At 30.6% G+C, this 27696-nt stretch overlaps 1 protein-coding gene and 1 pseudogene across 1 annotated transcript; both read right to left on the bottom strand.

Annotated features, from left to right (window-relative positions):
- Window positions 1–8077: 8077 nt before the first annotated feature.
- Window positions 8078–11082, bottom strand: LOC128164369 (uncharacterized). The gene is made up of 4 exons (XM_052828163.1): window positions 10743–11082; window positions 9375–9408; window positions 8551–8760; window positions 8078–8419 (listed from the first exon to the last, which is right to left on the bottom strand). Exons 1-4 carry the CDS (start codon window positions 10989–10991, stop codon window positions 8202–8204), a joined length of 711 nt encoding a protein of 236 aa, XP_052684123.1. The 5' UTR covers window positions 10992–11082; the 3' UTR covers window positions 8078–8201.
- A 10324-nt stretch (window positions 11083–21406) lies between these two features.
- LOC128162337 (uncharacterized) lies at window positions 21407–24980 on the bottom strand (annotated as a pseudogene).
- Between the last annotated feature and the right edge of the window lie 2716 nt (window positions 24981–27696).

Below are 27696 nucleotides of genomic sequence, written 5' to 3'. Positions count from 1 at the left end.
TTCAACAGCTTTGTCGAAGATGGAAATCTTCTGAAACACATTTATGTAGCCCAGAGATGCTTGCTTATGATAATTATCAGATCATATGATTGGATGTTTCTGAATTTCTAATATAAGGTGAGACAGGGAATTATTCACGTGACTTTTCTTGATCACATGACAGTTATTATAGAACATACAACAATAGATAAAATAAACATTGGTGACGTCAAGTTGTTTAGTTGAACGTTTCAGATAATCTAAGGATTGATTTTTTTTTTCAGTTCGTTTTAATTATTAGGCTCACATATAATGATTTATTATGTACTAAAGCATTTTTTTTTGGTTAAGATAATCATAGACATTTTCTTATAATAATTTATTTTTTTTAAATCTTTTTCAAAAAAATAGCATTCCAAAAATATGTAATGGGATGATTTCAATTATGTTATCGCTGTTTTATTCCTAGAAGCGCTCAATAAAATTTATGTTTTAAAATAAAATAAAATAAAATTTGACAAAAAGACATAATTTTAAGAATTTTTTAGGTGGATTCCAATTGTAGTATCGCTGTTTTATGCCTAGAAAGTTCACAGTTAGTCTTTATATTAAAGTACATATTAACGTTGATATATTAAAGGTTTTTAAGAAAATTCAAGTGAGTACACTTAATGTGCTGTCACAGTATGTTCAAATTTAGAAATAAGTACTAAAACATTTAAAATGTTGAATTTATCCCTTTTTTAACTAAATATAAAATCACCATTAAATATAAGCATAAATATACAAATGATTTGCCTTTAAAATAATAATTTACCTGTTATTTTAAACAATTGTCCAAAAAAATTCATTATGCCAGAAAAAGGGACAATTCATTTCAAAAGATATCACTTGCAAAGCAAAAGAGAAGTCATGATATTGATATCTTTTGTAGGGGGCTTCTTAGCATTGAGAAATAAGTGTATAGCCATCTTAAATAATTGATCAGAACCTGAAAAGTAGTCGTCCCAAATGATGAATAAGAAGTATTCCATTGCATTGTTAATTGTTATCTGATGTTAAATTATACATAAATTGCGTGCAACTTTTGATTGCTATCAGGTTTAATCTATGTTTCACATTGAAATAATACCATGTTTTACATAAAAAGTCAGAACAATGTATTAAATATTCTTTTAATTGACAGAAATCTCGTCACAAAAAAAAATTCGATGAAATTGTATGAAGTTTTTTAGACGCAAAGCATTTATCATAATAGAGATGTTTAGTAGACTAAGGGGTACGCGTACTAGAACTTGTATGTAACTTTTAGAAGTTAATATTGCACATACAAATTCGTACATGTACTTGTATTACATTGTATATTGTATATTCTCTTCTTTTAATCTTAGTATTGATAACTGAAAATAGACAGTTGTTATTTTATTGAACAACATCGTTTTAAGTATCTAATAATATAAATGTTTTTAATTACAGATGAGTAAGAGTGATGACTTGTTTTGAAAAAAAAAGCAATAAGTGTATTAAACACTTTACAACACAACACATTTGAGTTAAAATTGATCTTTTTTACATCAGTAGTTGCATGAAATACTAAGCCTTTAGGAAAATACGAGGGTTGTCTCAAAATAGCGTAGACAAATGCAAGTGACGTTAGTTCGTGAATCGTAGACACAGGAAGATGAAACTTGTGAAACAAAAAGTTTAAGTAATTTGCATCTAAATTATGTTTTGAGATCAAATATTGTTTAAGACTAAATTAGTGAAAATAAAAGAATGTTAACAAAATGTTAAAACCAACATAATGAAATGGAAATTGCAAGGAAAAAGACATTTCGAAAGAAAAATTTAAAATGAAAAATACATTTATATTTTTTTTTTTTATAAACTTACTAAGAATATGTTGTGGCTATAACAGAACTTTTACAGATTATATAGCTGTTGTTTTGACCAATTGAAGTGTTAACTCGTAATAAAATGACGACGTCAGCGTTTGTTGCGGCGCAGCAGTACCTGATAAAATTTTTTAAAGACCTTGAAACAAATTCTAAGCGGCTTTTGAAGTAAACAAACAAAATCGCTTAGAAATGCATTTTGTGAATTAGAAGTCCAACAACATTGAAAATATTCGGACGAGTAAGATGACAATAAGTGATAAAAAAAACTCGATAAAAACGGACGTCAAAATGCTTAACGACACATTGCGGTAGGACAAACGTAAGAGAACAAGAAATACATGGTTTGGATTCGGCAGATCGTTTGTACTTAACAACTATTTTAACAAAAAAAAACTGGAAATGGGTGTTGAATGTGCACTAAGGTTACATGTTCAAAGAAAAAAAAATTCAAGATTTTTTTTCGGAAAAAAACCTTAAATGTTATCGTAAATGATGTGGAGGGTCTAGCAACAACGTAAAGGCCGGAGATTTTCGACGTTGCACATTGCGCCACTTTACGAAACTTTTTGTTACTAATTATTAATTTTCTCAAGAAATGAATAAAGTTTAGATTTTATTTTTTTCAGTATTGTTTGCCAAAGGCCGTCGAAGAAAACATAGAAGTCTTATGAAATAACAGTAAACAAATTTTAAGCTATATGTTCTGTCTACGTTGGACAACCCTCGTAAACTCATTTGTTTATATAAATGCTAACAAGTAAATATAAGCTACAACATTGACCTTAGTTGTACTTGTACACGAATGTTTATTCCTGTACTTTCGACTTGTAAAAATTCGTCATTACAAGAACTGATGACGTAATGAGAAAAATTTTGAAGTATTCCGAAACACCTCTTGAATATTCAGCATCAAATAGAAACTAGTTAACTAGTCCCAGAACTAGTTTATGATAGCAAATACCTACAAATAAATTTAGTAAGTGATATCAATTGAAACTGTGCTTTTTTTCTGAGCTATTGTTCGTATCGATAAAATATAACACTTAATTCATGCCATTGAATAATTCTATATTGATAAAAGAGACGGACGATGGGTATTTTATAGCAGAGTAAGAACTATTTCATCTTATTTAGAGACAAGAAAGCTGTTCTTTTCAGGTTTAACATCTGCTGCATTTAGAAAAAAAATACACGAACAATAAGATATTTCTTTTTTTTTTGAACTAAGTAGTTTTCTAGAAAAAATTAGTCGATTACCGTCGTGACCGAACGATAGTTGAGTACTCGATCTTAGGTTCAACATATTTTGTATTTCAATTGGACCATTGTACAAACATTAGCGTGCACGTTTTGATGTATGTTTTTCCTTGCAATAATTTCTACTAATATGTATATATATTAACAAATCGTGTATATAAATATCTTTAAGACAAAATATCAAATAATAAGTAAAGATTGTTGTCACAAGAAGATACAATGTATTGCTGACATTTTTAAAGTGACCCAAATCACCATGAATACATTGTTGTGAAGAATCGATATTTACACATAACTTACAAACAGATATTGTTTTACAGTACTCATTTATAATTAACAGCTGGCCTTTCATCATAAACAAACTTTCCACGCAATTAGATCTCTCATGTGTAAATTGTATGATACGAATGTGACAAGCCAGGTTTAATTTTCAATACGGTAAATTCTATAAAGCTGAACGTTAAAACATTCATATGATTCAGTTCATATTTGATTCCATTGTTTGCGATTTCTTAGCTGGTGAACGTGTTTAGCGAATTAAATATTCACAGGGAATATGTTTCATGACTATTTATTTCTCGGTCCACTTTTCAAATATTGACTTTTAGTGCGTAAGTAAATTATTAAAGGGGCATGGTCACGATTTTCGGTCAAATTCTGTTTCTGTTTTCATTATTATTAATGCTTCAGGAAAGCATTTCTAATGATCAAATGAAATTTAAGAGTCAGTCTAAAAGTCATAAGCAAGATACAGGGCTCACAATTCTTTGTCATGTAAAGTAGGTCATGCCCTGTCTTTGTTTACATAGGTTCAATGTACCAGTAAAAATATTTTTTAAGCTGATTTGTCTATCTTCTTATTCATTTTAAGCATAAAAAACAGTTCTTAACGTTTAATATATTCATTTTAGGTCTAAAATTGGAATTTCAACATTCAAAATATAAACAAAAGCTTTGTTTACACAGCAAAGAATTCAAAGCTCTGTAATTCGCTTATAACTCAATGACACTCAAATTTTGGTTGCCTATTAAAAATGCCTTACTAAAGCATTGTAAACATTAGAATTAGAAAAATAATTTTTGACTAAAATCGTGAACATACCCCTTTAAACCCCTTCTTTGTACAAAGTCTATTTATTTGCTTCTTTAAATTAAAATTTCCTCTATTGGTATGTTTTTAGTAATTTAATCCCTTCCCTAAACTTTTTATAGACATTTTTTGTTACACAATTCACTACTCTTTTGATGTATTTTAACCACTTTCCCTAAGGTGCGTGAGTTACCGTGGTTGACTTTAATTCTCCTATTGTCAACTTTCCTTACTTATGTAGCAAAAAACCTCCATCACCTGCATATGGAGTTTTCGTGTCTCAGCGAATTCGATACACAAGGGTATGCACTACGTATGAACCGGTTCTAAGGCGAGTCAAACTACCAACAAACAAATTGATAAAACAGGACTATGTGGGGGTGTTAAGGAAGCATATTGGTAAATCTGCGTCTTTTTTGACTCTTGTATTCAAAATCGTGAGATTGGATAACCGTTTTGAGTCGGATCAAAACCTTAGATGTATCCTTTAAAATCGATAACAAAGCAATAAAATCGGATAGAACATCACTGCCACTTTGGTGCATAATCAAGTGACAACTACATGTATAAATAGCTTAAGTATATTCCTTAACATAAAATGAGATAGAACAACACTACCCCGCGGTTTCAAAAATACTATAGTGTTTCTCAGTCACTATCACTAATAATATCCGTGGGTTGCCGCTGGACTTGCCTGTTTGTCAACATAGCATCAGCGTTAGCAAACCATGAAGATATTTGCTCTAAATGAAAAGTACTGGAAAATATGAAAGAGTATCAATTTGATGCTGTTCTTTTACCTTTTACTTTCCACTAAATTACAAACCAACGTGAAACAGAGCATTCTCGTTGAAATCTAAAAGCGATGGTTAGTGTCGGAGGAATCACCGCGTACTTGTGGAAATTGTCAACAAATATCGTAAAAAATGAGTGCCGTCGTCATTTCGACATTCCGTCTTAAGAAAATGTATTTTAAAGATTCCGATAACAACCCTTACATTTTTTTCAGTTAATGAAAAACTTGGAATAAAAAATAACTCGAGGTCATTTTCAACTTTGAATGTCGCAGATTGTCCTTGATTTAATAAAATGCCTACAATTATGCATGCATGTATTTATTCTTTAGAGTGGCATATGAACCCAAAAATTATCAATTTTGTTCAGTCGATTACCAAAGTAACAAAACGCGCACAAACCAGCGTAACTGCAGAGCATTAGGTACATTGTATACGGAAACCAAAACAGTAAAGATGGCGTGACGTCAAAAAAATTAGAATAAGATACTTTTTACCACTTTATCGAACCGCTATAATATTTCTGATTGTTTGACATCTAAGAAGTAAATTAAGGCGTCGAGTAATACAAAAACACTTTTCACATTTTTTTACATAGAATTAGATGGGGTTTTGGAAAGAAAACCATTAAAAACAAATGTAATTATTTTTTTTTTCAATTAACTATTGGAACAAACCAAATAAAAAAAACACAAAAAATAACACACTAGGTAAATACATGTACATGTTTTGTCTAAAAAAGATGATTTCAAAATTCAGTAAGAATATATCTAATGTAAAACTACATGATATGCATGATTTTTGTGGATTTGTTCAAATCTCTCTGGTTTGGAAATGAGTTTCAAATTCACTAGAAGCGACAACACATTTTTCTCTTAAATTGTTTCATGAACAAAATATTAAAAATGTAATCTCTTATAAACAGGTAACGGTTATTTCTGATATAAGATTAAAGTAAGGATTCAGTGACCTTTTTAAGATAATATTACGGATCAACAAATAACTATACTTTTTATAAGTATGTTTATGATAAAAATAATAGATCATTTAAAATTCAACCGAAGAAATCCAAATCTTATTGATTCAAGGCAACTATAGAAACGAACGTTTTACAATCCTTACATGGTCACATGTATACATACAGTGACGATTTAAAATCCTATAAAATGATTAAGGAGAAAAAGACCGTAGCAATTGAAGGATATATTTACACAAATGATGAAATCTTACTTAAACGTTTCGTCCTTTCTTTTTTGAAAGTTTAAGGCGACTGCTTTTGTTATTATTAAAAATATATAAGAACATATTTTAAATTTATAAATATAGAACCCTATTATTTAAAACGTCTGAGCGAATAATTTCGCTAACAAACTCTTTTTAAAATTTCATTTAACCAATATTCACAATTCTTTGGGAATAACAAAAAGAGAAAATCAATTTGATAAAAATACGTTAGATACCTGAAAAATCAAAACGTACGAAAGAAATATATATGAAAAAATGACAATAACAAACCGTCATCTATTGCCAATCCATAAAAAGGAAATACAAATTAAAAACAGAGCTACACGGACCCCAAAAAAGATAGAGGTAGGATCAGGTGCCTAGGAGGAGTGAGCATCCTCTGCTGACCGGTCACACCTGCCGTGTGCTTTTTGTCGTAATCGGGAAAACCCCCCAGAAAAGTCAATAGACAATTAGGTGATTAATTTTGGTCTTACAATTAGTATGAAAAAGTCAATCAGCATGCGACCAAGTGGAAGATTGTATTTGCTGACAAGGTCGTTGTATCGACCATAGAACCTACGAAAAGATGACTTAAAACTAGACTGTTTATAGTCTTGTTATAACAACTTTTTGTCAGTAGCTTGCCTCCCCTTAGAATCTGTTCATACGAAGAGATGCCCTTGTGCATCGAATTTATCGCGTTTATCAAAAAATGTTGTTGTAAGGTTTCAATCAATGTCCATTTTCAGTAAAATATCCAAATTGAAACAAATGACGCAGACTCTGTGGTATCTTCAATTTCAATTAATGGGATATATCGAGTCGACGTAGGTATGGAAATAACAATTGTTAATTGATAACCCGTGGTCGATATACCTTAATTTTGAGTTAAAGGACACAGCGAGTGGTTTATTTATTTATTTTATTTTAATTAATTTTTTTTATTAACTATGGAATAAACCGATATAAACAACGCAAAAAATAACACAATACCCAAATATATGTACATTTTTTGTCTTTAAGATGATAAAAAATTCAGTAAGAATATATCTAACGTATAACTTAATGATATGCATGTTTTTTTTTCTGGATTTGCTCAAATCTCTCTGTTTTGAAAATGAGTTTCAAATTCACGAGAAGGGACGACACATTTTTCTTCTAAACTGTTTCATGAACTTCTTGTACAAAATAATTTTTAAATAAATACATTCTATTTCTGATATAAGATTGGAGCAAGGTTTTTTACAACACTGACCTCCTTTTCAGATAAATGTACGGATTAACAAACAACTACACTCTGTATATGTATGTTTACGATAAAAATAATAGATCATTTGAAATTCAACTGAAGAAATTCCAAATTTTATTATTTAAGGCAACTATAGAAACGAACGTTTCAAAGTCCTTAAATGGTCACATGTATACATAAAATGACGAGTTAAAATCCGATACATAGATTAAAGAGTGAGAAAGACCGAGACAACTGAAGGACATGGACAAATGATTAAATTTGAATTAAACAATAATGACTTTAAGTCCTTTCTTTCTTGAAAGTTTAAAGCGACTACTTTTGTTATCCTTCAGAATATATAGGTCATTTTTAAAATGAATTATTAAAGAAACATATCATTTTAAATGTCTAAGTGAATATTTTCTTTATCAAACTTTCTATTAAATTTCATATAACCAGTATTCAAAATTTTGGAGGGAACAAAAAAAGAAAATCAAATTGGTGAAAATACGTTAGATACCTGAACATCAAAACGAACAAAAAATGAATAAATATATTTACATTTTATTAAATATTAGAACATTCATTTCATTTTCTATCATTTTTCAAAGTGTCCCTAACCCGACCAATATACTGAGAACAATTATATTGAAACTATTTTAAAATTGATAGTAGTACCAATTCTAGCAAAGTATTGTTTAAACTAAGTTTACCAAATACTGGATTTATCCTTTCCTGTAAATTTCAACTTCACACAAACTGAGTACATTTGTTTGTTCCGGATTTGATTGGATTTGGAGTTTTACTGAAGTAGCATGAGCTTCCGGTAGGCAGTAGAACAGAATGATATCACCGTCACGTGACAGGAGACCCGGATAAAAGCCACAAATGCCGGTGACACCGTTGTTACTGTAGGTGACGTTTAAGTTGACCAAACGGTGACCTATCAAAACATAAGATTAACAGTTGATCCTAAGGTTTGCTAATGTATATTTTCTCATCTTTTCTTAACGGTTGAAGTTAGGAATATTAAAAAAATATATTTTATAGAGTTATTTTTTAAAACCTACCTACCTTGATTTTGGGAACGATTGTAGATAATAATTCTCCAAATTGATATTGTCCCGGTCCATATCACTTCTAACCATGGTTTTTTTTCATATACTGAACTGTATACATTAATTGTTTTGCACTCATTGCCGTACAATTCATCTAGAACATAGGATGGGTGCTCGTTCATGTGTGTTGAGCTTGCTACTGCTTTCATGTTTGAATTCGCATACACTGCATAACAAGATCAAAACAAATGATTAATAAGGATATTGTATACTTAAATACGTTTACAGTGTTAAATCCATTTAAAATATAAGCATATTTATTTAAATTCAAAATTGCTCCACATTTTTCAAGAAAACTTTTACAATAAAATTGAACTATCCTACAGGGTATAAAGTATTTAAATGATCCATGAGAAAACTACTTGTTAAGTTTAACAATATCCAGAAAAGATGCACCTTCCTTTTCACCCATTTCTTTTATTTACTACATAGATTCTAAGCAATTAAATCCACTAAAAATGCATAACGTAGAGTAAATAAGTACAAAGAAGTTGGTTGATTTGTCAGTTCATAGAGGAATGGCATCTTAAATAGTCACAACATAGTACACAATTTTATTATGGTAACTTTTGTGAATCTGTTTTTTTTCCAATGCAATACAATAAACTAATCATTGTTTGATTTGGTAAATATAAACAGGAATCAGATTATTTAAGAAAAACTAAGGATAAGTTTTTGAGTGACTGTATGGTAAATGTTTACGCAAATCGACAACAAATGTTCTTAGATCTGTACAATGTCACATTGACGTTGAAAATGGGTCTCTAATCTTATACTTACATCTTGTCCCTCTTGATCCCACTGTATCTTTGCTCTAGGGAGAGATGGTAAAAAATTGAAATGCATAAACCAGCTATAACGACAAGTAGTGTGTTTATAACGTACATGAACTCAGCACTAAATTTGATTACTTTGATTTTGTTTACATAAAAAAATCAACATCAATAAAATGTGTGTGCATATTACATTTAATTCAAACAATACAATATCTTAAATCAATATTTTTTAAAATTAACACTATATTTTCATATTTTTACAACTTGATCTGAAATTCTATCCTTGTTTTATAGAGGATCATACAGGACTTGATTGGACTGAATTGTTTTCCTTCAAATTTATCATGTATTTTGCATCTTAGTTCTGTTCGAATGCTTGTAAACTTGATAGATTGTGGCACAGTACTGTGGGTGCATGGTAAAATATTGATCTGTTTACTTCTGTTATACATTGAACACAACATTTATTATTTGTGTTATATCATTAATTAGCTATATATTTAAAGTAGATCCAGTGTCCTGTGATGTCATACTTTTTTGTAAAACTTTGAGTTCTTTAAAATATGTGCAAGATAGTTTTTTCTATTTTATATGAATATAATCACATGGAAGAAATTGAATTATTGGTAGGTTCAAGATATTTTCGCAGGTTGATTTTATGCTAAATTTCTTTATACATTTTATCGATGCTAAGGGGGAATAACTCTTTTTTCTGACTTTTCTTTCATTTGTATGTCTAAATGCCATAGTTTTTCTTATCCCAACGATTAATTTAAAAATATCTTTGTAGTTTTAGTTTTCTGATAAAGTTGACAATAAAATTAAACAAGATAAACACATTTCTGCCTACAAAAGTTTTACCTTTAACCAAAATAATACGGTTTTCTGATGCTTAAATATGCTTAAGTTTATGTTTATCTGGCGTCTCAAAAAGTGTGATGACATTAATATTTTTTCTAACAATTGATGAAAATTAAGTCTATTTAGTTGAAATTAATTCGGTTTTTTAACTTTCGTCAGAGAATTGTACGAGTATGGAGTTACCTTAAATGGATATTTATACGTCAACAAAATTTATAATAATTTAAACTATTATTCAAAGGTTTGTCACAACAGTTTTTTATTCCCACAAGTATTATTTGCGAAGTGAAAGTGGCCGCAAAAATAAATAATTGCTAAAATAACCGGATGTATATCATACCACTTCTTAAAGTCGCTGAAGTTTATATCATAACTGCATTTTTAAGATTTGTTTTTGAAAGGATAACCGGTTTTGAGATCTTTATGAGGAATCCGATTTCTAATATTCTATAAATCATTGTATATACATTCTTGTACAGAGAACTTGAAAAATTTAACTATAAGCACATACCATCTCATAATATTTGCAACCGTCGGTAGCATTTATGGGGAAACCTCCATCTTTGTCAACCACGTACCACTCACAACATCCCCTGCACCGTGACAAGTCTGGTCGTATCGTGCAAATCTCGATCCCGAAGCAGTGCTGGTCGCTCTCACATCTAAGAAAACATGAGTGCATGGCCGAACCAACAGATTCCTTCTCAACTTCCCAGAGAGGCTTTGCTTGTTCTTCGTGAAGTGACCCAAAGAACTTCATTGCGAAAGCTGAACATCGCGGTTGTTGGGTGCTCGAGATTTAGATACAAGCAAGTAAACAAACAAATATTTTCTTGAATTGAATCTGCATGTTGCCGTCTTTGCTTTAAGTGATCCTTTCTTTAAACAATTGTATTTATGATCACTATCATATCACGAGAGGGGATGGGTTTTCCATTTTCTAATATCGTGTTTCGAAATGTTTGATTTGCAAACGAATATGATCAGTAATTTAATTGTAAGTGAGATTTTCTCAACATATTGCATCCTACGTGTTTTATTCAGTCTCAATCAATCAACTAGTGCTAAATAACACTAGCTAGAAATTTTAAATGAAAGATTGGCCCTGTCCTTCATCTAACAGTAAATAACTGTTTCTTTGAAATCTTAAATGCATTAATTTAATTATTAGACTGCTATTTTCGATATTCCCGTTTTAAATTCATATTGCCGGCCTCGGTGGTTCTAAAATTGATTTCCAAAGGTTTAAAGGCAGACGAGTTAAAAGAGTTCCAAGGTATGATAATAAATAAATAATGATCAGCCGATGTCACGATGTTATACCACCTGTGTTAGTGTAATCATTTGGGTTTTATTTATTTCTCTTTACGTTGATAACCGATATGTTTATATGTTTCATGTAACTGCAATATACTGCATTGATTGATGTTAGACAATTTCCTTTAAAAACATTAAAGTTAACATTTTATAAAATTTGTATAATTTTTTAAAACTTTGGTAGTCGTAGCACAATTTTAATTATACATCAAGCTTCATTAAAAAAACAAAGAAAATTAATTAACTCAAAGAACGTTTTAAATTGAATTGATTTGCATCAATGTCATTCCTAAGAACCAAAAAAAAATCACCCTAATGTTTCTCATTAAATGAACAGATAGATGAGGAAAAAAAATAATTTGACTCTTAAATGTTCATTGCACTTTATTTTCCCTTCTTCAAAGGATTACATTACTATTTTCTACTGTTTCTCAATCTTTATTTCTTCATTTCTGTTCTTGGTAACAACCATCGATTGCTCAATTATGTAAAAATTGGTTTTGATGATTTCCTAGGGAAATTTTTTTTTGTTAAAGTAGATCTGCATTTCCTATCATTTCTGAAAATTCACCTTTGTGTTAAAAGTATCTCTCTTTTTGTGATCGGCTTCGGCCGATCACTGTTGTGTCCATATGAGGCATCCGGCAAATGCTTCCATGTGCGCACACATTACGCTTGCATAAGTAGTTCTTTTAAAAACTTGAAGTTTGGTTTAGTATTCATATAACATTTTATTCAGTTTTATTTCAATTAATTTACCTTAAGAGATGCAAACGTACATAACATACAGTTCGACCTGTTAATTCAAGAGTGCACATTTTGTCTCACGCGTAAGAATTTTGATCGAAAGATTCATTCAGTAATGCAGTTGACCTCGATGAACTGACCTCAATCATAAAAAGATGTTCCATGAACTGACCTCGATCTATTGATGCTGAATAATAGTAGCTAGGAAGACGGCTTGATTTATAAACAAGGTTACGTTATAATGCGACCTCAATAGCAAGTTATGATGGCATTCAATGTTTTTTAGTCGCATTAAATCATTTTAATACAACTCTTTCTTTACATACGTGTTAATGCTCTTTGAAGAGCCCTACTGAGTATTCTGAAGAAGAAGAAGAAGAAGAAGAAGAAGAAGAAGAAGAAGAAGAAGAAGATACATTAACATTTAATAATTACGTAAAAAATAGAAAACTAGAAAAGGAGTTTACGAACGGCTTTCCCCAAATTTATTTCAAAATTAAATTTGTTGACGGTTTATAATCATGATGAAATTATGGTGTACAGATTCAAAATATTCTATATTTTGTAAAAATACAGTACTTTTTAAAATTATTTTAGATCAAACTGATCATGTTGCTATCAATATATCATTATTGCCGATCAATCCTTTAAAAGGAATGCTTGTTTAAGACTTTCGATAATAATTTCTCCTTGAGCATTCTCAAAAATCTTTTAAACCAGATACTTGAACAATATTTGCAAGATAGAGTTATAACTTTAAACTTGTACCCTTGTTTTTGAATTTACTTAATTGAACCTCTATAATATTTCTATATGTTTGACAAATAAAGAAAAAAGGAAAGGTGTCCAGTCAAACATATAATTTTTTAATTTTTTTTTTCAAATAGAATTAAAGAGTTAGATAGGATTTTGAAGAAAAAAACATTAAGGAACATGGACCTCTAAAAAGATAGAGATGGGATCAGGTGCCTAGGAAGAGTGAGAATCTTCCGGTCACACCCGCCGTGTGCTCTTTATCGTAATTGGGAAAAAACGGATACGTCCGTAGACAATTAGGTGATTAATTATGGTTTCACAATTAGTATGAAAAACGTCAGACAGCATGCGACCAAGTGGAAGATTGTATTTGCTTACAAGGTCATTATATTGACCATAGAACTTACGAAAAGATGACTTCAGAAGAGACTGTTGATAGTCCTGTTTTCTCAACATCTATGTCAGTAGATTGCTTCGCCTTAGACACTGTTCATGCCCTTGTGTGTCGAAGAAACTGAAAGAAAAAACACCATATACAGGTGATGAAGGTATATTGCTACATTAGCAATATGTAAATATAAACAACGCGGGTTATGTACTTTTCTGCAGTGTCGCCACCTACATCTCTTGCATGAATTACCCAAGAATTCATCCTTTTGTTTAATTACCAGCAGTTGAAAATTGATATTTGTCACATTCTAATTGTAAGTTTACTAGCAATCGCTTTATCGGCACCATACAATACCCAATATGCGCGAAGTTTAGTTCTTTTTGAACGATTAATAATGGAGTAATTTCAACAAAATGTAATAAATTACTATCGGCCACTGGTTGTTATGATTTGTGTAATCAGTTTTGGTTTGAATATATTTTATTGTATATATGATATACAAAGGATTCGAACAAAAGTTCTTGCAACTGACTCGGTTCTCACCCTACAAATAATTTACAATTGTCATAAAACATGATATATGTATATATATTTACATATCAAATGCATTTGCCAGAGATAACACTACATATCAATTCTGTACTATATATCCCATAACTTCAAATTGAGGTACCAGCGGGGTGTTGCTATTTACAATTGAAAATTTAATCGTATGGTGGCTTATAGTTATATAAATATACGTAATAAGGAATCATTCTCTGAATATATTATGAGGTGATAGTTTCGGATGGGGCGTGATCAAATCCAATAAGGCCCGAAGGACTTATTCCTTTAATAAAAATGGTATAGAACAAACATATGAAAAAATGTACTTATATAGAGCTGCAAAAATTGGTTATAAAGTTCTGCAGTACAAATTCTTAGTGTAGTCATTATATGGATAGTTCAACATTTCAATTTTAGTGTTGAATTGTGTGAACTATATAACAAATACACAATTAATACAGTACATGGACTTCATAAAATAACGTTTATACTAAATGCTATATCCAATGCACTATTTCAACGGGGCAGTAATAAATGGTTTCATGTTTTGATCCATTACTGTCTCTTTTCACCGTGTAATAAAAATACTTCACCATTTAATTTTCAATTGTCACCATTTAATGTATTTTCCCCACCAGATGAAATGTTCTGCAAACCGACAAATGTATTGGACGCATCTTTTAGAGCGTGTAACCAACCATTTATTATGTAACTTTCACTCAATAACAAGGAGTGGCAACCATTTAACATACTGTACTGACCCACTGATATATAAGAGAACACCATATGAATGTAATGGTGACCAAATGGTTGTACGCTATGAATAACTGTTTCATTTTTCTAATCATATAATATAAATAAAGCACCAGCTATGTAATTATTACCACCATTTAACATGATTTTGCAATCATGTAAAGGTAGCGGTAAACAGTTTAATGTATTTGAGGCACTTTTAAAAATGTGTTACACACCATACGTTATATACGTTTTATACTTTTCACCATATAACAAAGGCCAGCGACCATTTAACACACAAAAACGACCATTTTTTTTTTAATCTCACCATGTATTATGACGTACCATACCTTAAGGAAGTTATGGCGTTCTATAGGATCATACAGAACTTTATTGGATTGTATTTTTTTCCTTCAAATTTATCATGTATAATGTATCTTAAGAGCATGTCTACGAGAAAACCATGCAAAAGGTGGTGGGAGCAAGGTTCTCTGATCAACTTCATATTTTGTGTGTAACAAAGTGCATCTATATGAATTAGTTTGCCACAAATTTTTTTTGATGTGGTCAGTCTAAACTTGGTTCTGCAGCACTGTTACTAAAAATAGCATTTTGACCCTTTTAAGAATAAAATTTTGTATAATTTACCAAATTAATGTTAAGAATTCTGAGTTTAGTTTAAATATGAATTCAAAAAGCCATTTAGAGTTAACACTAACAAGGTACACTTGTGTAATTCATTTTGTGAGAATTCCAATATATTCTTTCTGTTAAGTGCAGATAGGTCACGAATCTGGCATGTTTCCAACTTTTTGTAAAATTATGAAAATATACATTTTTTAAATGCTTAAAAGTCAGAAAATGGCACTTTAAATTCACTAAATCTGTTTCTAGTTATAAAAGGACATTTATCTTTACAATATATCAAATATCTGTCTTTGGACTCTCAATAATATTGCAAATATATTGTCTTAAAGTTGGACATTTTTCTACTTTTAAAAGTCTCCAGAATCTGTAGTTTGGCATAAGCATTACATTGTAACATGTATATTATGGGGAAAAAACCAGACATATTCGCGAGCCAAACAATATTTTACTGAACTGAAGGATTGCTTCATCACATTTCAGTTTTTTTTTTTAAATCAATGCCATTAAAACACGAGAAATCATGGGAAAATGGGAATTTGAATATACATGTAAGCTGAATTGGACTTATTTGCCAGTGCTACACATTCACTGGCGTCGGAAGCAAATTGAAAGTGGGGGGGCTTGACTAATTCTTAGAAATATTGGGGAAAAAACCTTATTCCCCAAATCATGAAATTCCTAATCCGGGGGGGGGGGGGGGGGGGGGGGGACTAGTATGCCTGTGACTCCAACTTCTCAATCTTTCAAGGTAATGTAGGAACAATTATCTTTACTGCTAGAAAAAGTGGGGGGGGGGGGGGGGGGGGGCTGAATCCTCTATGATGCTATGTTCATAATGTTTAGGTCTAACTTTGCAGAAAAAGTGTGGGGGGGGGGTGCTAAGCCCCCCCCCCCCCCCCCTGACCCCCCCCCCCCCCCGGTTCCGACGCCTATGACATTAAGACAAGCAGAGTGCCCATTAGATACACAAATGAATAATTACAGGGGCAAAACTACAAAATTCAAAGTACTGAAATACTTAGAGCCGGGCTCTTTTGGTGTGTAATTTTACATATTGTTTACCACAGATTGACAATCTCTCCTCCCTCTCTCTCTCTCTCTCTCTCTCTCTCTCTCTCTCTCTCTCTCTCTCTCTCTCTCTCTCTCTCTCTGTGCATGTATTATGTATTGATCAATTCATTTTTTATACTTGAACTAGTGATTTTTTAATTCAGGAAGTAGGACCAAATTTCAACCCCCCCCCCCCCCCCCCCCCCCCCCCAAACAAGCAAACAAAAAACAGAAGGATCACCTCCATGAAAAAATGATTAAACATATCTTTGTTGAATTTAACAGAATGTTTTTAAAAATGTGGAAGTGGTGTGGTATCAATTGCCATTGAATGTCCATCACATTAAATGATCATAGAATAAGGTAGATTTGGTAATTATTTTTGTCCGACAGTATAAAGGATTGAACTTTTATTGTTTGAGGGGTAGAGGGACCCGATATCAAGCCTGAAAAAATGTTAATAAAAAATATGATACATCATAAATTACACTTAAAATTAGTAAATATCAGCATAATATCAGCGTAATATAATATAGAGACCATTTTATTAGCATTTCATTTTTTCAATTTTTTTTAATCACAAGACAATAAGAGAGTGTAAAAATTTTGACTTTTTTATTAGACTGCTTCATAACTCTGGGACCAGGTCTCCTTATGATGGGTTATAATTAAATAACATCCCAAATAACAATCCCACAAAAACAAGTTATGATGTCTATTTTAATATTTGGAATAACTTTTTTATACCGGTAGTTTATGTCTGTATTCATCTGTGGTTTTCGCAGGTTGAGATCCCCGGGGGAAAGGGTAACCTAACACCTCATTTTTTCCTTGACACCTATATTTTAATTTTAAGAAAAGTACTGACTGTGTTACATTCTCAAGAACTTAAAAAACCCTGGCCCCCTCCCCGTCATTTCAAGATTCCATGAAGTCTAACCTTAACATCTAAAGGGTAATTTTTAGATGGCCAGTGAAATGTACACGAATAGAAATGTGATGTCTATTGCAACAGACTCCGATGATAACGATGAAAAATTGCACGAGGCATTCCTTGTGAATTCCGAATTATTTCAACATAGAAAGAATAATCTTAGCGTGACCAGGCTACGCTCAGGTCATACCCCATTATAAATTAAATCTTTGTAAGAATCAGTTCTCGTTTTTGTGGATTTTTTCGAGTAAAATATGATAATCTGTGAATGAGATTATCTTGGAAAATTTCCCCTTCATCTATTTTAATTGTACTTCTATCAGAAGTTTGTATATTTTGATTAAAATTCGTCCAAATGTGCTGCTTAATTATATTTGGACAGAAAATAGCAGTTTATAGACTAGATACAAGTCTCCATCAAACTTCAATATGTTTGTGATGTAGTGAATAACACTAACAAGATGGGGCAATTTTTGTGCAATTAAAATCATTCAATATCATAACATATATTAACAACACTCACAGCATTTCTCAATACTTACACATGTAGCCTGAACTTGAACTTGTATAGCTTTGTCAACATTCTGACTAGTTTACCTTCTCTACAGAAGAGCGCAACAGGGGAGACAATTCTAACAGTAGTAATGAAATGCAAATGTAATGAAAAAGAATTCTATGAGAAACAATAATATCCACTAATTTTTTTTTTAATTAAAAGCAAAATAGGGTGTTTTTTTCATGTTTAATTACAAATATTGACTTCAGTGGATTAAAATCACTTGTAAAATAAAATTTCAAAAACCAAAATTTTTTTATTTTATTTGAAAATGGGATGTTTTTGTTAATTTATTACTTTTTAGTCCTTGAGAGTCCAAAGATGGATTTTATATATTTGTAACATTACATCAAACAGTTTCTTATTAACACAAAATTTCAAAATATAATATGCCATTTTCTGAGAAATTCTTTCTGAAAAATTGACAAAAATGTATAATTATCATTTCTTGGCATCCTGCCAACATTTACACCCTTGGGACTTCATGGTGTAAATAGATATATGAAAAAAAATATGCAACGATTAAAGGTTTGAACTTCCTCTTTAAGAATATTATCTTATTTTTTTGCAAACATTGTTTATACATTTTGTAATTAATTACTGAATTTGACAATTTTTCTCTTAACTTTTTTAGATTTTAGAGGCTAATTAACCAGAATGCAATACTGGCCGTTACTATAAATAGAAACATCCAGTGCAAAAACAAACATCATATATCTGACTCTAGATGGGTATCCTTTAAATCTATGATAAAATTCTGTTCATTCTTGAGACTTGCTGCCGCAGCTTTTTTCCATATTTGCATGGTTTTCTCGTAGACATGCTCTTAATTCTTTTCCAATAGTTTGTAAAGGTGTATCAATGTACATACAATGTATGACTACAAATACAGATTCCGGACCGTGGGTACAGAAGATACCCATTGACAGTCTTTCAATACATCTATGCGCAGTTTGATCTAGAAACCGACCAGATTCATAACTTCTTCGAATTTCCCTAAAACGGGTTGTCTAAATCCTTCCCAGAATTCCAATTTACGCAAGCGCAATTGAAGTTTTATTCAATTTAATGAGTCAACCCACTGACATAAAAATAAGGATTTTGCATATTATTGCATCGCCAAGAAAAGTAATATTTATTTCTGTAGATAAGGTAATTAAGGTTATTTAATTTCACGTTACATAGCGGTATGAAACAGCACCATCTGGTGTAAAATTTAGATGCTCACTTTTGCATAAATTCTCCAACTGATCTTTAATAGCTGATTATTATTTTGAATGTCCAGGTCTACTCGTATCATTAAATAATATCAGACGACACACACTTCCCTATAGAAAAATTCAGAGATGCCATCAGTTTTGACTAATTACTAAATTTTAAATTTGCAATAGTCTTCAAAAATTTAGAAAGATTTAAATACAGAAGTTATCTTAGAGAAAAGGTTACATGTTTTGTAGGCGGGTTCGTTTTTCTTAAAACTGCATTTCGTGACATAAATCATGAGTACATGCCGTATATAACAATGCTTGCTACCCTTTGAAAATTTAACTCGCCATTAAACATCTCATTGTTTAATGAATTTTTGAAACGATTACACAAACTGTTTTCGACAAATAGTTTTCCTGAAAAATTTTCTTCCTTTCTTTTTTAAAACACGTTTTTATACAGGCTTTCAATTACAACACGTTTTTGTAACAAAAGCAAAACTGAAAGTTAGTCAATATAACCGTTTGACACCAAATTGTATATATTTTTAACTTGCAGAAACAACGGAAGACCTACTCGTGGGTTTGTCACGAGCTCCACTCTAGTTAACAACTCTGTTAGTTTAAGAAAAATGTCTGCTGCAAGAAAAGAGGAAATAAAATGCAATGAACATTAGGTTATAATCTTTATTATTCAACAACATTTTATCTGAGATAAATTCTACTTAAAAATAAATAAAAGAAAAATCTTACAATTTATGAATAAGGAAAATTTACTGAAAAAGGTATGTTTTATATTATTTTGCATTTAAATTTATTTACGTTACGTTGATACTTTTATTTTTATTGATTTATCAATGTTCATTATTTGATTTTGATCACATGCTTTGGTCGTAATCTTAAAACATATTAATCAGCATTAGTATGTTTTTGATAAAAAAATAAATAATTCATTGTAAATTTGCCTAAAAAATATCATAGTATATCAATTATAGGCAACTTTAGTAATTGCAATCGTTACATGATTATATGTTTACATACTGTAACAATTTAAAATTCAATATAAACCCTAGAGGGAGTAAGAACTTGGAATTAACACGTGCAGTTTACTACTACTACTACTTCTGCTATTACAATGACGACCAAAAGTTATGGACGAAAAAATATATCGAATATTTAAGTAAATATAAATAGAAAATGCCGAAGCAGTTAAAGAAATATGACAATAAAAAACTGTCACCCATCTCAAAAATCCATAAAACAAAATACAAATTCAAAGCAGAGCAACACGGACCTCTGAATTGATAGAGGTAGGATCATGTACCAGGAGTGGGCATCCTCTGCTGACCGGTCACACACGCTGTGTGCTCTTTGTCGTAATCGGGAAAAGAATCGGAAAAGTCCGTAGACAATTAGGTGATTAATTATGGTCCAGCAATTAGTATGAAAAATGTCAGTTAACATACGACCCAGTGGAAGATTGCATTTCTGACAAGGTCGTTGTATCGACCATAGAACTTACGTAAAGATGACCTCATGCGAGACTGTTGATAGTCTTGTTTTCTCAACTTGTTAGTCAGTAGCTTGCTTCGCCTTAGAAATCATATCATAAAGTTTTGTTGTTACGTTACCATCGATGTCCATTTCCATTAAAATATCTGAATATGAAACAGATGACACAGACTTTGTGGTATCTTTTATTTCAAGTTCACTGGGATATATCGCGTCGACGTAAGTATGGAAATAACAATTATTTATTAATAATACGTCGTCGATATACCTAAATGAACCTGAATTAATTTTTCTGACATCCCAAAAAAAACTGTTATCAAATTCTAAAAAATCAGTGCTGAAAAATGTTCTAAGTTGATTATCAAAACGATAAAAACATCTTTTAAAAAAATAAGAAGAAATGAGGATGATTTTTTTAATTTTTAAAAATTCCCCATTGAGTACTCTATAGTAGAATAAGTTGATATCTATATTTCACTTATAGTGTAAAAAGATTATTTTATAAAATAGTTATAACTTTTTCAAATATTCAACTTTCAATTTTTGTCATCAATGAAAAAATCATTGGACTACAAAAAAACCTTGCTCATTGATATATTAACATGTAACTGAGGAACTGAAGTGAATATGAAACAATAGAAACAGTATCATCGGGACAGTTTCTTTTTCAATCAATTCTGAAAGTATACTAAAACTGTCTCTGATCTACTGAAACTAATAACAGCAAAAAATATGAAAATATAAATTAAAATAACCAAGACTCACAAAAGGATTTGATTTAACTTTTCTTGTAAATTTCAACCTCACAGAAATTCTGTTTAATAAATTCTTTCGACTTAGATTGGAATTACAGTTTCACTGAAGTAGCATTAGCTTCCGGTGGGCAGTAAAACAGAACATTATATCCGTGACGTGACAAGAGACCCGGAAAAAAGCTGCAAATGCCAGTGACCCCTTTGTTTTTGTATGTGACATTTAAAGTGACCAAACGATAATCTGTCAAAATAAAATGATAGATATATGAAATTATAAGTATATTCTGTACATGTGTATGAATCTATTTGAATGGTGTCATTAAATATAATTATTTGTAAATTAAGATCATGCTGTTGTCTAACGATAGGAAATTATTATGTCATTACAAAAAAATGCAAGATAATGTGTTTTTATTATATCCATTTTATCCTGCAAGGTATGTAGATTGTTCTTTTTAATATCATATAAGATAACATTCCCCAGTGTCAAAATAATCGTACTAGATTGCATTGATTATTACATTATCAAAAAATATATAACATTGACCATAAAAGTTGCTCAAGTCAAAAATATGAGTAAATACTTATTTGCCAATATTATATTTTACAGAGTGTAAGAACATGTACAGTCATTTTAAGGAAAAAAAAAATTTGTACATGTAGTTTATTTGATGACGTAATATCAATAATGACTATACTTTGTCTTTTTGATAAAAAGCATGATGAAAATCATTTGATTCTGGTTTTTGATTAAGTGCATATCTTCACTTTTTATAATTTCGATTTTTCATCAATATCAAGACTTAAATTATCAGTTTCTATGGAGTCATATTTAAAATTATTTACCACAGCAATCTACACGATTGTAGATTATTATTCTCCAAATTGTTATTGTCCTGGACCACGTGACTTCAAGCCATGGACTTTCTTCATAGACAAAACTGTATACATTATTTCTATTGCAGTCATTGCCATATGATCCATCTGGATCATCGGATGCTAACTGGGTTGTCCCATACTCATCAATGTTTGTAGAGCTTGTTACTGCTGACAACTTTGAATTTACAGTCACTATATATCAAGATCAAAAGAAATGTTTGATCAGGACAATGTACAATTCAGTAGTGTTATTTTCAATATGAATATTGACATCTTTATTTAAATTCAAAATATTGTGTCCACGGTTTTGTTTGTTTGGTTTTTTGGGGTTTTTTTCTCGAGGAGCACGTTCATAATAAGGTGTAAAGTTATCATTCCTGTTTGGGCCCCTTATTTAAAAAAATATGACACGTGACATATGTCACAAATAAAATAAATCAACATTTATTTGAAGTCCACATCTTCATACCTTAATGGTTTTTGGATGAATGACTTTACTTGTATTTCAGGTGCCAACCTCCTTAAATCGACAATGAAAGTATTCAATCTTATAAAATGTCACATTGACGGTAAATTTAGTTATCTAATTCTATACTTACATTTGGATCCTCTTGATTCCACGCTATCTTTGCTCTATGAATATACATTAGAGTTTAAAATAGAAATACAAACAATACTAACAATGGCAATTTGTAACGTACATGATTTTGATACTGAATCTTTTTGCTCTGATAATTTTAAAAGATGTGAAAATCTCTCTCTCTCTCTCTCTCTCTCTCTCTCTCTCTCTCTCTCTCTCTCTCTCTCTCTCTCTCTATATATATATATATATTGATTTTTACATCTTTTGTGTGTTTGTGTTTTTATGAAGTAGGAATTTTACAATCATAGTTTATATAAGGAATAAAGAATCTTCCTTTAGGTATTATGAGGTGATCAAATACGGTCGGGAGTGATCAAATTCAATAAATCCCGAGGGGCTTTATAATAGATTTCATCACGTCCGACTGTATTTGATCACCTTATAACATTCAAAGGATGATTCCTTTTTACTTATATTTACATAATTTTCATTAATTTTACGATTTTATATTTAAAATAGTCATTGATGAAATGTATTGTATTATACATTGAAAAAAATATCGATTCGTGGTGTTATCAGACAAATACTCTGGAAAATGTAAATATATATTAAGAAACAATTAGATTAATATATTTTTGTTTGGTTGCATTGTACAGAACTTAATTAGAGATAATTTATAATTAGATATCATTTATATTTTTTTTAAAATATGTATCATTATCTTGCATCTGGAATGTTCTCTAATGCATGTCAACTTAATGTCTGGTGGGACATTATTATATATGCATAACCAAATCTTGTTCGGTTTCCTTATACCATTCATTGAAACCTGTTGATTATCTATGATTCTACTGAATATCATTGATTTGTTTCTCAACCAGTTTACAACAAGATATAAGTATACAGTGCAAATTCTATATATTTTCTGTTTCAAACATTTGCAAAAAATGGAGTAGATAGGGGTTTTTTTGTCAATCATTTTTGCAATTGAAAACTTAGAGGGACACGGTCACAGGTTTGGTCAAAATTTATTTTTCCGTTGTTAATGTTTACAATGTTTTTGTAAGGCATTTCTAATTGTCAACTAAAACTCAAGTGTCAGTTGCCAAAATATAGACATAGAGCTTTGAATTCTTTATTAGGTAAGCAAAGCTCAGGTTATGTTTTTGTTTACATTTTGAATATTGAAATACAAATTGCAGACTTAAATGTGACAGACGCCTGGAAATTTATGTTTAAAACGAAATAGCAGATAGAAAAATCAGATTAAAACTGAACTTCTACAGGTGTATTGAACCAATGAAGATAACACATTGCACCAGCATTGTTTACATGACAAAAAAATGCGAGTTCTCTATTTTGCCTATAACTCTACAAATGACACTCAAATGTTGGTTGTTTATTAAAAATACGATACTAAAACATTCTACACAATAAAAATAGAAAAATAGAATTTGACTTAAATAGTAATCATGCCTATTTAAACGTTTCTTATATCAAACAATATCGAAAATAATTGTTTCATAATTGTATTTTTGCACTGAGAAAGTAAAAATTAGCAAAATAAAATTATAAATTGCAAAAAATAACCGATATTCTAAAAAAAAACAGTAGCTCAGGATCAATCTTTCATTTTACTGAAGTTTAGTTTATGAAAGGAAATCAGTTTTAAGATTATTATGCGGATTTTAGATTTCCATTATGACGGAAAAAACTATGCAATAAAATATTCTATACATAAAACCTAAAATATATAATTAAATGTACATACTAGTTCAAAATATTTGCAGTCATCGGTAGCACTTATAGGAAGATCTCCATCTTTGGCAATCACGTACCATTCACAACATCCCCTGCATCGTGCCAAGTCTGGTCGTATCGTGCAAATCTCGATCCCGACGCATCGCTGGTCACTCTCACATTGAGAGAAACAAAAATGCATAGCCAAACCAACAGATTCCTTTTCAATTTCCCAGAGAGGCTTTGCTCGATCTTTGTGAAGTGAACCGATAAACTTTTCATAAATGGTAAAGGTTGAACACCTAGACTGTTTGTTGCGTGAAAGTTGGAGCATAGCAAGAATACAAACAATTATCAACTTAAGGAATTGAAATTGCATGTTGTCGGCTTTGCTGTAAAAAGAAGTTTCCTTAAACTAATGTACGTATGATCATTATCATACTACGTGCGAGGAAGTGTTTTGCATTTTCAAATATATTGTTTCGAATTATTGATAATTTTTTAAAAGAAATGTGATCAGAAATTTAATTTTAATGAGAGCAGTTCTTAAAGATAGAGTGTCAGGCATGATTTTAATGCATGTCTATTGATCAACTTGTGTCAAGTTACAACAACCAAAACTCGTCGTTGTATGATAGTTCCTCGCCCTTTAACAATGAATAAATTATTTCTTTGAAATTCAATAAACACACTCGTTAGAATGTCTTACTGTTTTTTTATATATCAAAAAGTTTCAACTTATAATCTTATAAAGGTACATTGGAATCTGAATCAAAGCTTTGCAAGTTGCAAAACAATTGTAAAACCTCACTATTTTTGTGCAAATGAAATAAAAGATAATAAATAGTTTCCTTGTTAACTAATTAATCCACTTTGCAACCAAGTAATTTCGGGGGGGGGGGGGGGTAGAAAAATAAAGATAAATCTAACTTTTTTTTTTAAATTGAACAATCTCAGAGGAAAAAATGTGAATGAGGACACAAGAAATTAGAAGTCCATTTACCTTTCAGGAACAATGTGTATAGTGATTTTTTTTTATTTTTCATTTTCATTGATTAAACAAGATCTCTAAAACTGTAAGCAAAACTTGTTATCGAATTGTTGATAAATCATATTGATTTAAACAAGTTTCGATTTATTTTATATTGAACGAAAAACTTTACACAAAATCATTTCACACGTTGTGTTCATTTTGAAAAAAAAAACTTAGCAATATGTTCAACCAGGATTTTTTTATATTTATATTAGATCTTAAACGCAAATAAAATATATATTTGATGGTAATTAGTTGAATAGCTAAACAACGTAGTGTATATGTTTTATCTACTTTCAACCTAAGTTTAAATGGTCAACAATTGAGAGTAATTATTTCTAAAAGTGGTTCATGTAGACTACGAACATTAAGTAGTTCCTTTTTAACTAGAACTGTTTCGTTGAACATGGGTTATCACATCATGACAAATCCAGGCATTCTGAGATTATTTAATAAGACAAGCATGTCATTTACCGCACACTCCTCCCCGGCTTTGTAACAATTGTCGTTTTTGTGATAGATATGTGTGTAGAAACGAATTCTTTAGGGAAAAAACCAAATAAGTAATGACAATCGAATCGTTAAATACTATTCTTCATCATCTTTGGGCCTATGTGGGTCCATTTAGGTAAACAGGTACACCAGCCTAGCTCAAATCCGATTACGAATACGGGAAATTGTAAAAAGAAAAACAACAACTCTAAAACCAGTGTATAGAAAGTAACGTTTATAAAACCCGATGAGTGTTAATTTCTGTGTTTGATGCAATTTTACAGTAAGATGCGCGTCGTCTCTTCTGTCATCTTATTTGGAACACTAATCTAATCCAATCAAACTTAAAAGTCCTTTTCAAAAACTGGTTATGTAAATACACATTGTTTAAAAATATAACATTCATATTTTATGTGAAAAGTATCAATGAAAAGCTGCACTGAAAATTTATTATCATTTTGCAAAACCATAAAAAATCTTGAAAACAAAGTCAGGACTGAATTATTGACAAACAGGGATAAAATCTATAGCCTTCTCGGTTTCACCGGTAGGGGACTGATAATTGCATTACATTTTACTCCATAGACGGGGTTGGTTTGAGCGAAGCTATATCTATATACAACACGCCTACATGTATATATCAAAACGATTGAATTTACACTTTGGTCATTTTGTATAAACCACGGTAGAGAATGATCTGAATATGTAGGATTAAAATATTAATACACGAATTTATGAATGGCTGTTTTGATTTAGAAATCTTTCCAGTTCAATTTCTTACAAAAGGACGACGCTAGACTAAGCCGTACACTTTTGATTTAGAGAATTTTTGCTTATAAAATTCTTGCAATATGTTATTTTGATTTTGCCAGAATTTTCTCTTCATGTCTTGGTCTGTAAATTTCAATTTCCATGGATCTTCTACGCGATATGCACGTGAAAGCTGAAAATTCTAATGAAATTGGCGAAACCATAAGTTGTGTATTTCTCACCTATAATTTTATTTCTGTGAGTTTGTTTTTTCTGCAATTATCTGCAGCAGTCTAATATGTCACCTATAGAAGTCTAATAAGTAGAGACTTATTGGACAGTTACATGTTACTTATTAAAGAGTTCCAAAACAATAAGTGATTAACTGGACTCGGTTTGACAAAAGATGACGTCACAAAAATGTTTGAATTTTACTTCGATAAAACATTTTACTCTTGTCAGCTTCACAAAAATGTTAATAACTGGTCCAATGGATGGGAAAATCTGATGTAAATTTTAGCTTATTTTTATTTGTATCTATCATAACTTATATTTATAAGTTTTTAATAATTATGTAAAATATAATGCTAAATAATATGATTTTTTATTTGTTTTTTGGTTTGTTTGTTTGTTTGTTTTTTGTTTTTTGCTTCCGTGAATGGGAAGCATTGATTCCATTTATTTACTTTTTGAAATATTTTTCCTGAAAAAAATATTCTCTATTTTCATTTGAGTTTCAATCTCAAAACTCTTAATCAAATATACAAAAGGAGATTAAGTTGGTATTCATGTTTTGCTTATAATAAAAACATTACATATGGAGTCTTCACCCATTG

The sequence above is a fragment of the Crassostrea angulata genome, chromosome 9 (assembly GCF_025612915.1).
Source record: "Crassostrea angulata isolate pt1a10 chromosome 9, ASM2561291v2, whole genome shotgun sequence".
Lineage (NCBI taxonomy): Eukaryota > Metazoa > Mollusca > Bivalvia > Ostreida > Ostreidae > Magallana > Magallana angulata.
This window is presented reverse-complemented; position numbering and strand designations above follow the sequence as displayed.

Bases quoted from the DNA above. Each gene is read 5' to 3' on its own strand.
- LOC128164369 (XM_052828163.1), bottom strand. From the start codon at position 10,991: ATGAAGTTCTTTGGGTCACTTCACGAAGAACAAGCAAAGCCTCTCTGG. The intron at 9,409-10,742 runs GTATGTGCTTAT...ATCTCTCCCTAG, and splicing joins GTTGCAAATATTATGAGATG to AGCAAAGATACAGTGGGATC. The intron at 8,761-9,374 runs GTAAGTATAAGA...CTTGTTATGCAG, and splicing joins GGGATCAAGAGGGACAAGAT to TGTATGCGAATTCAAACATG.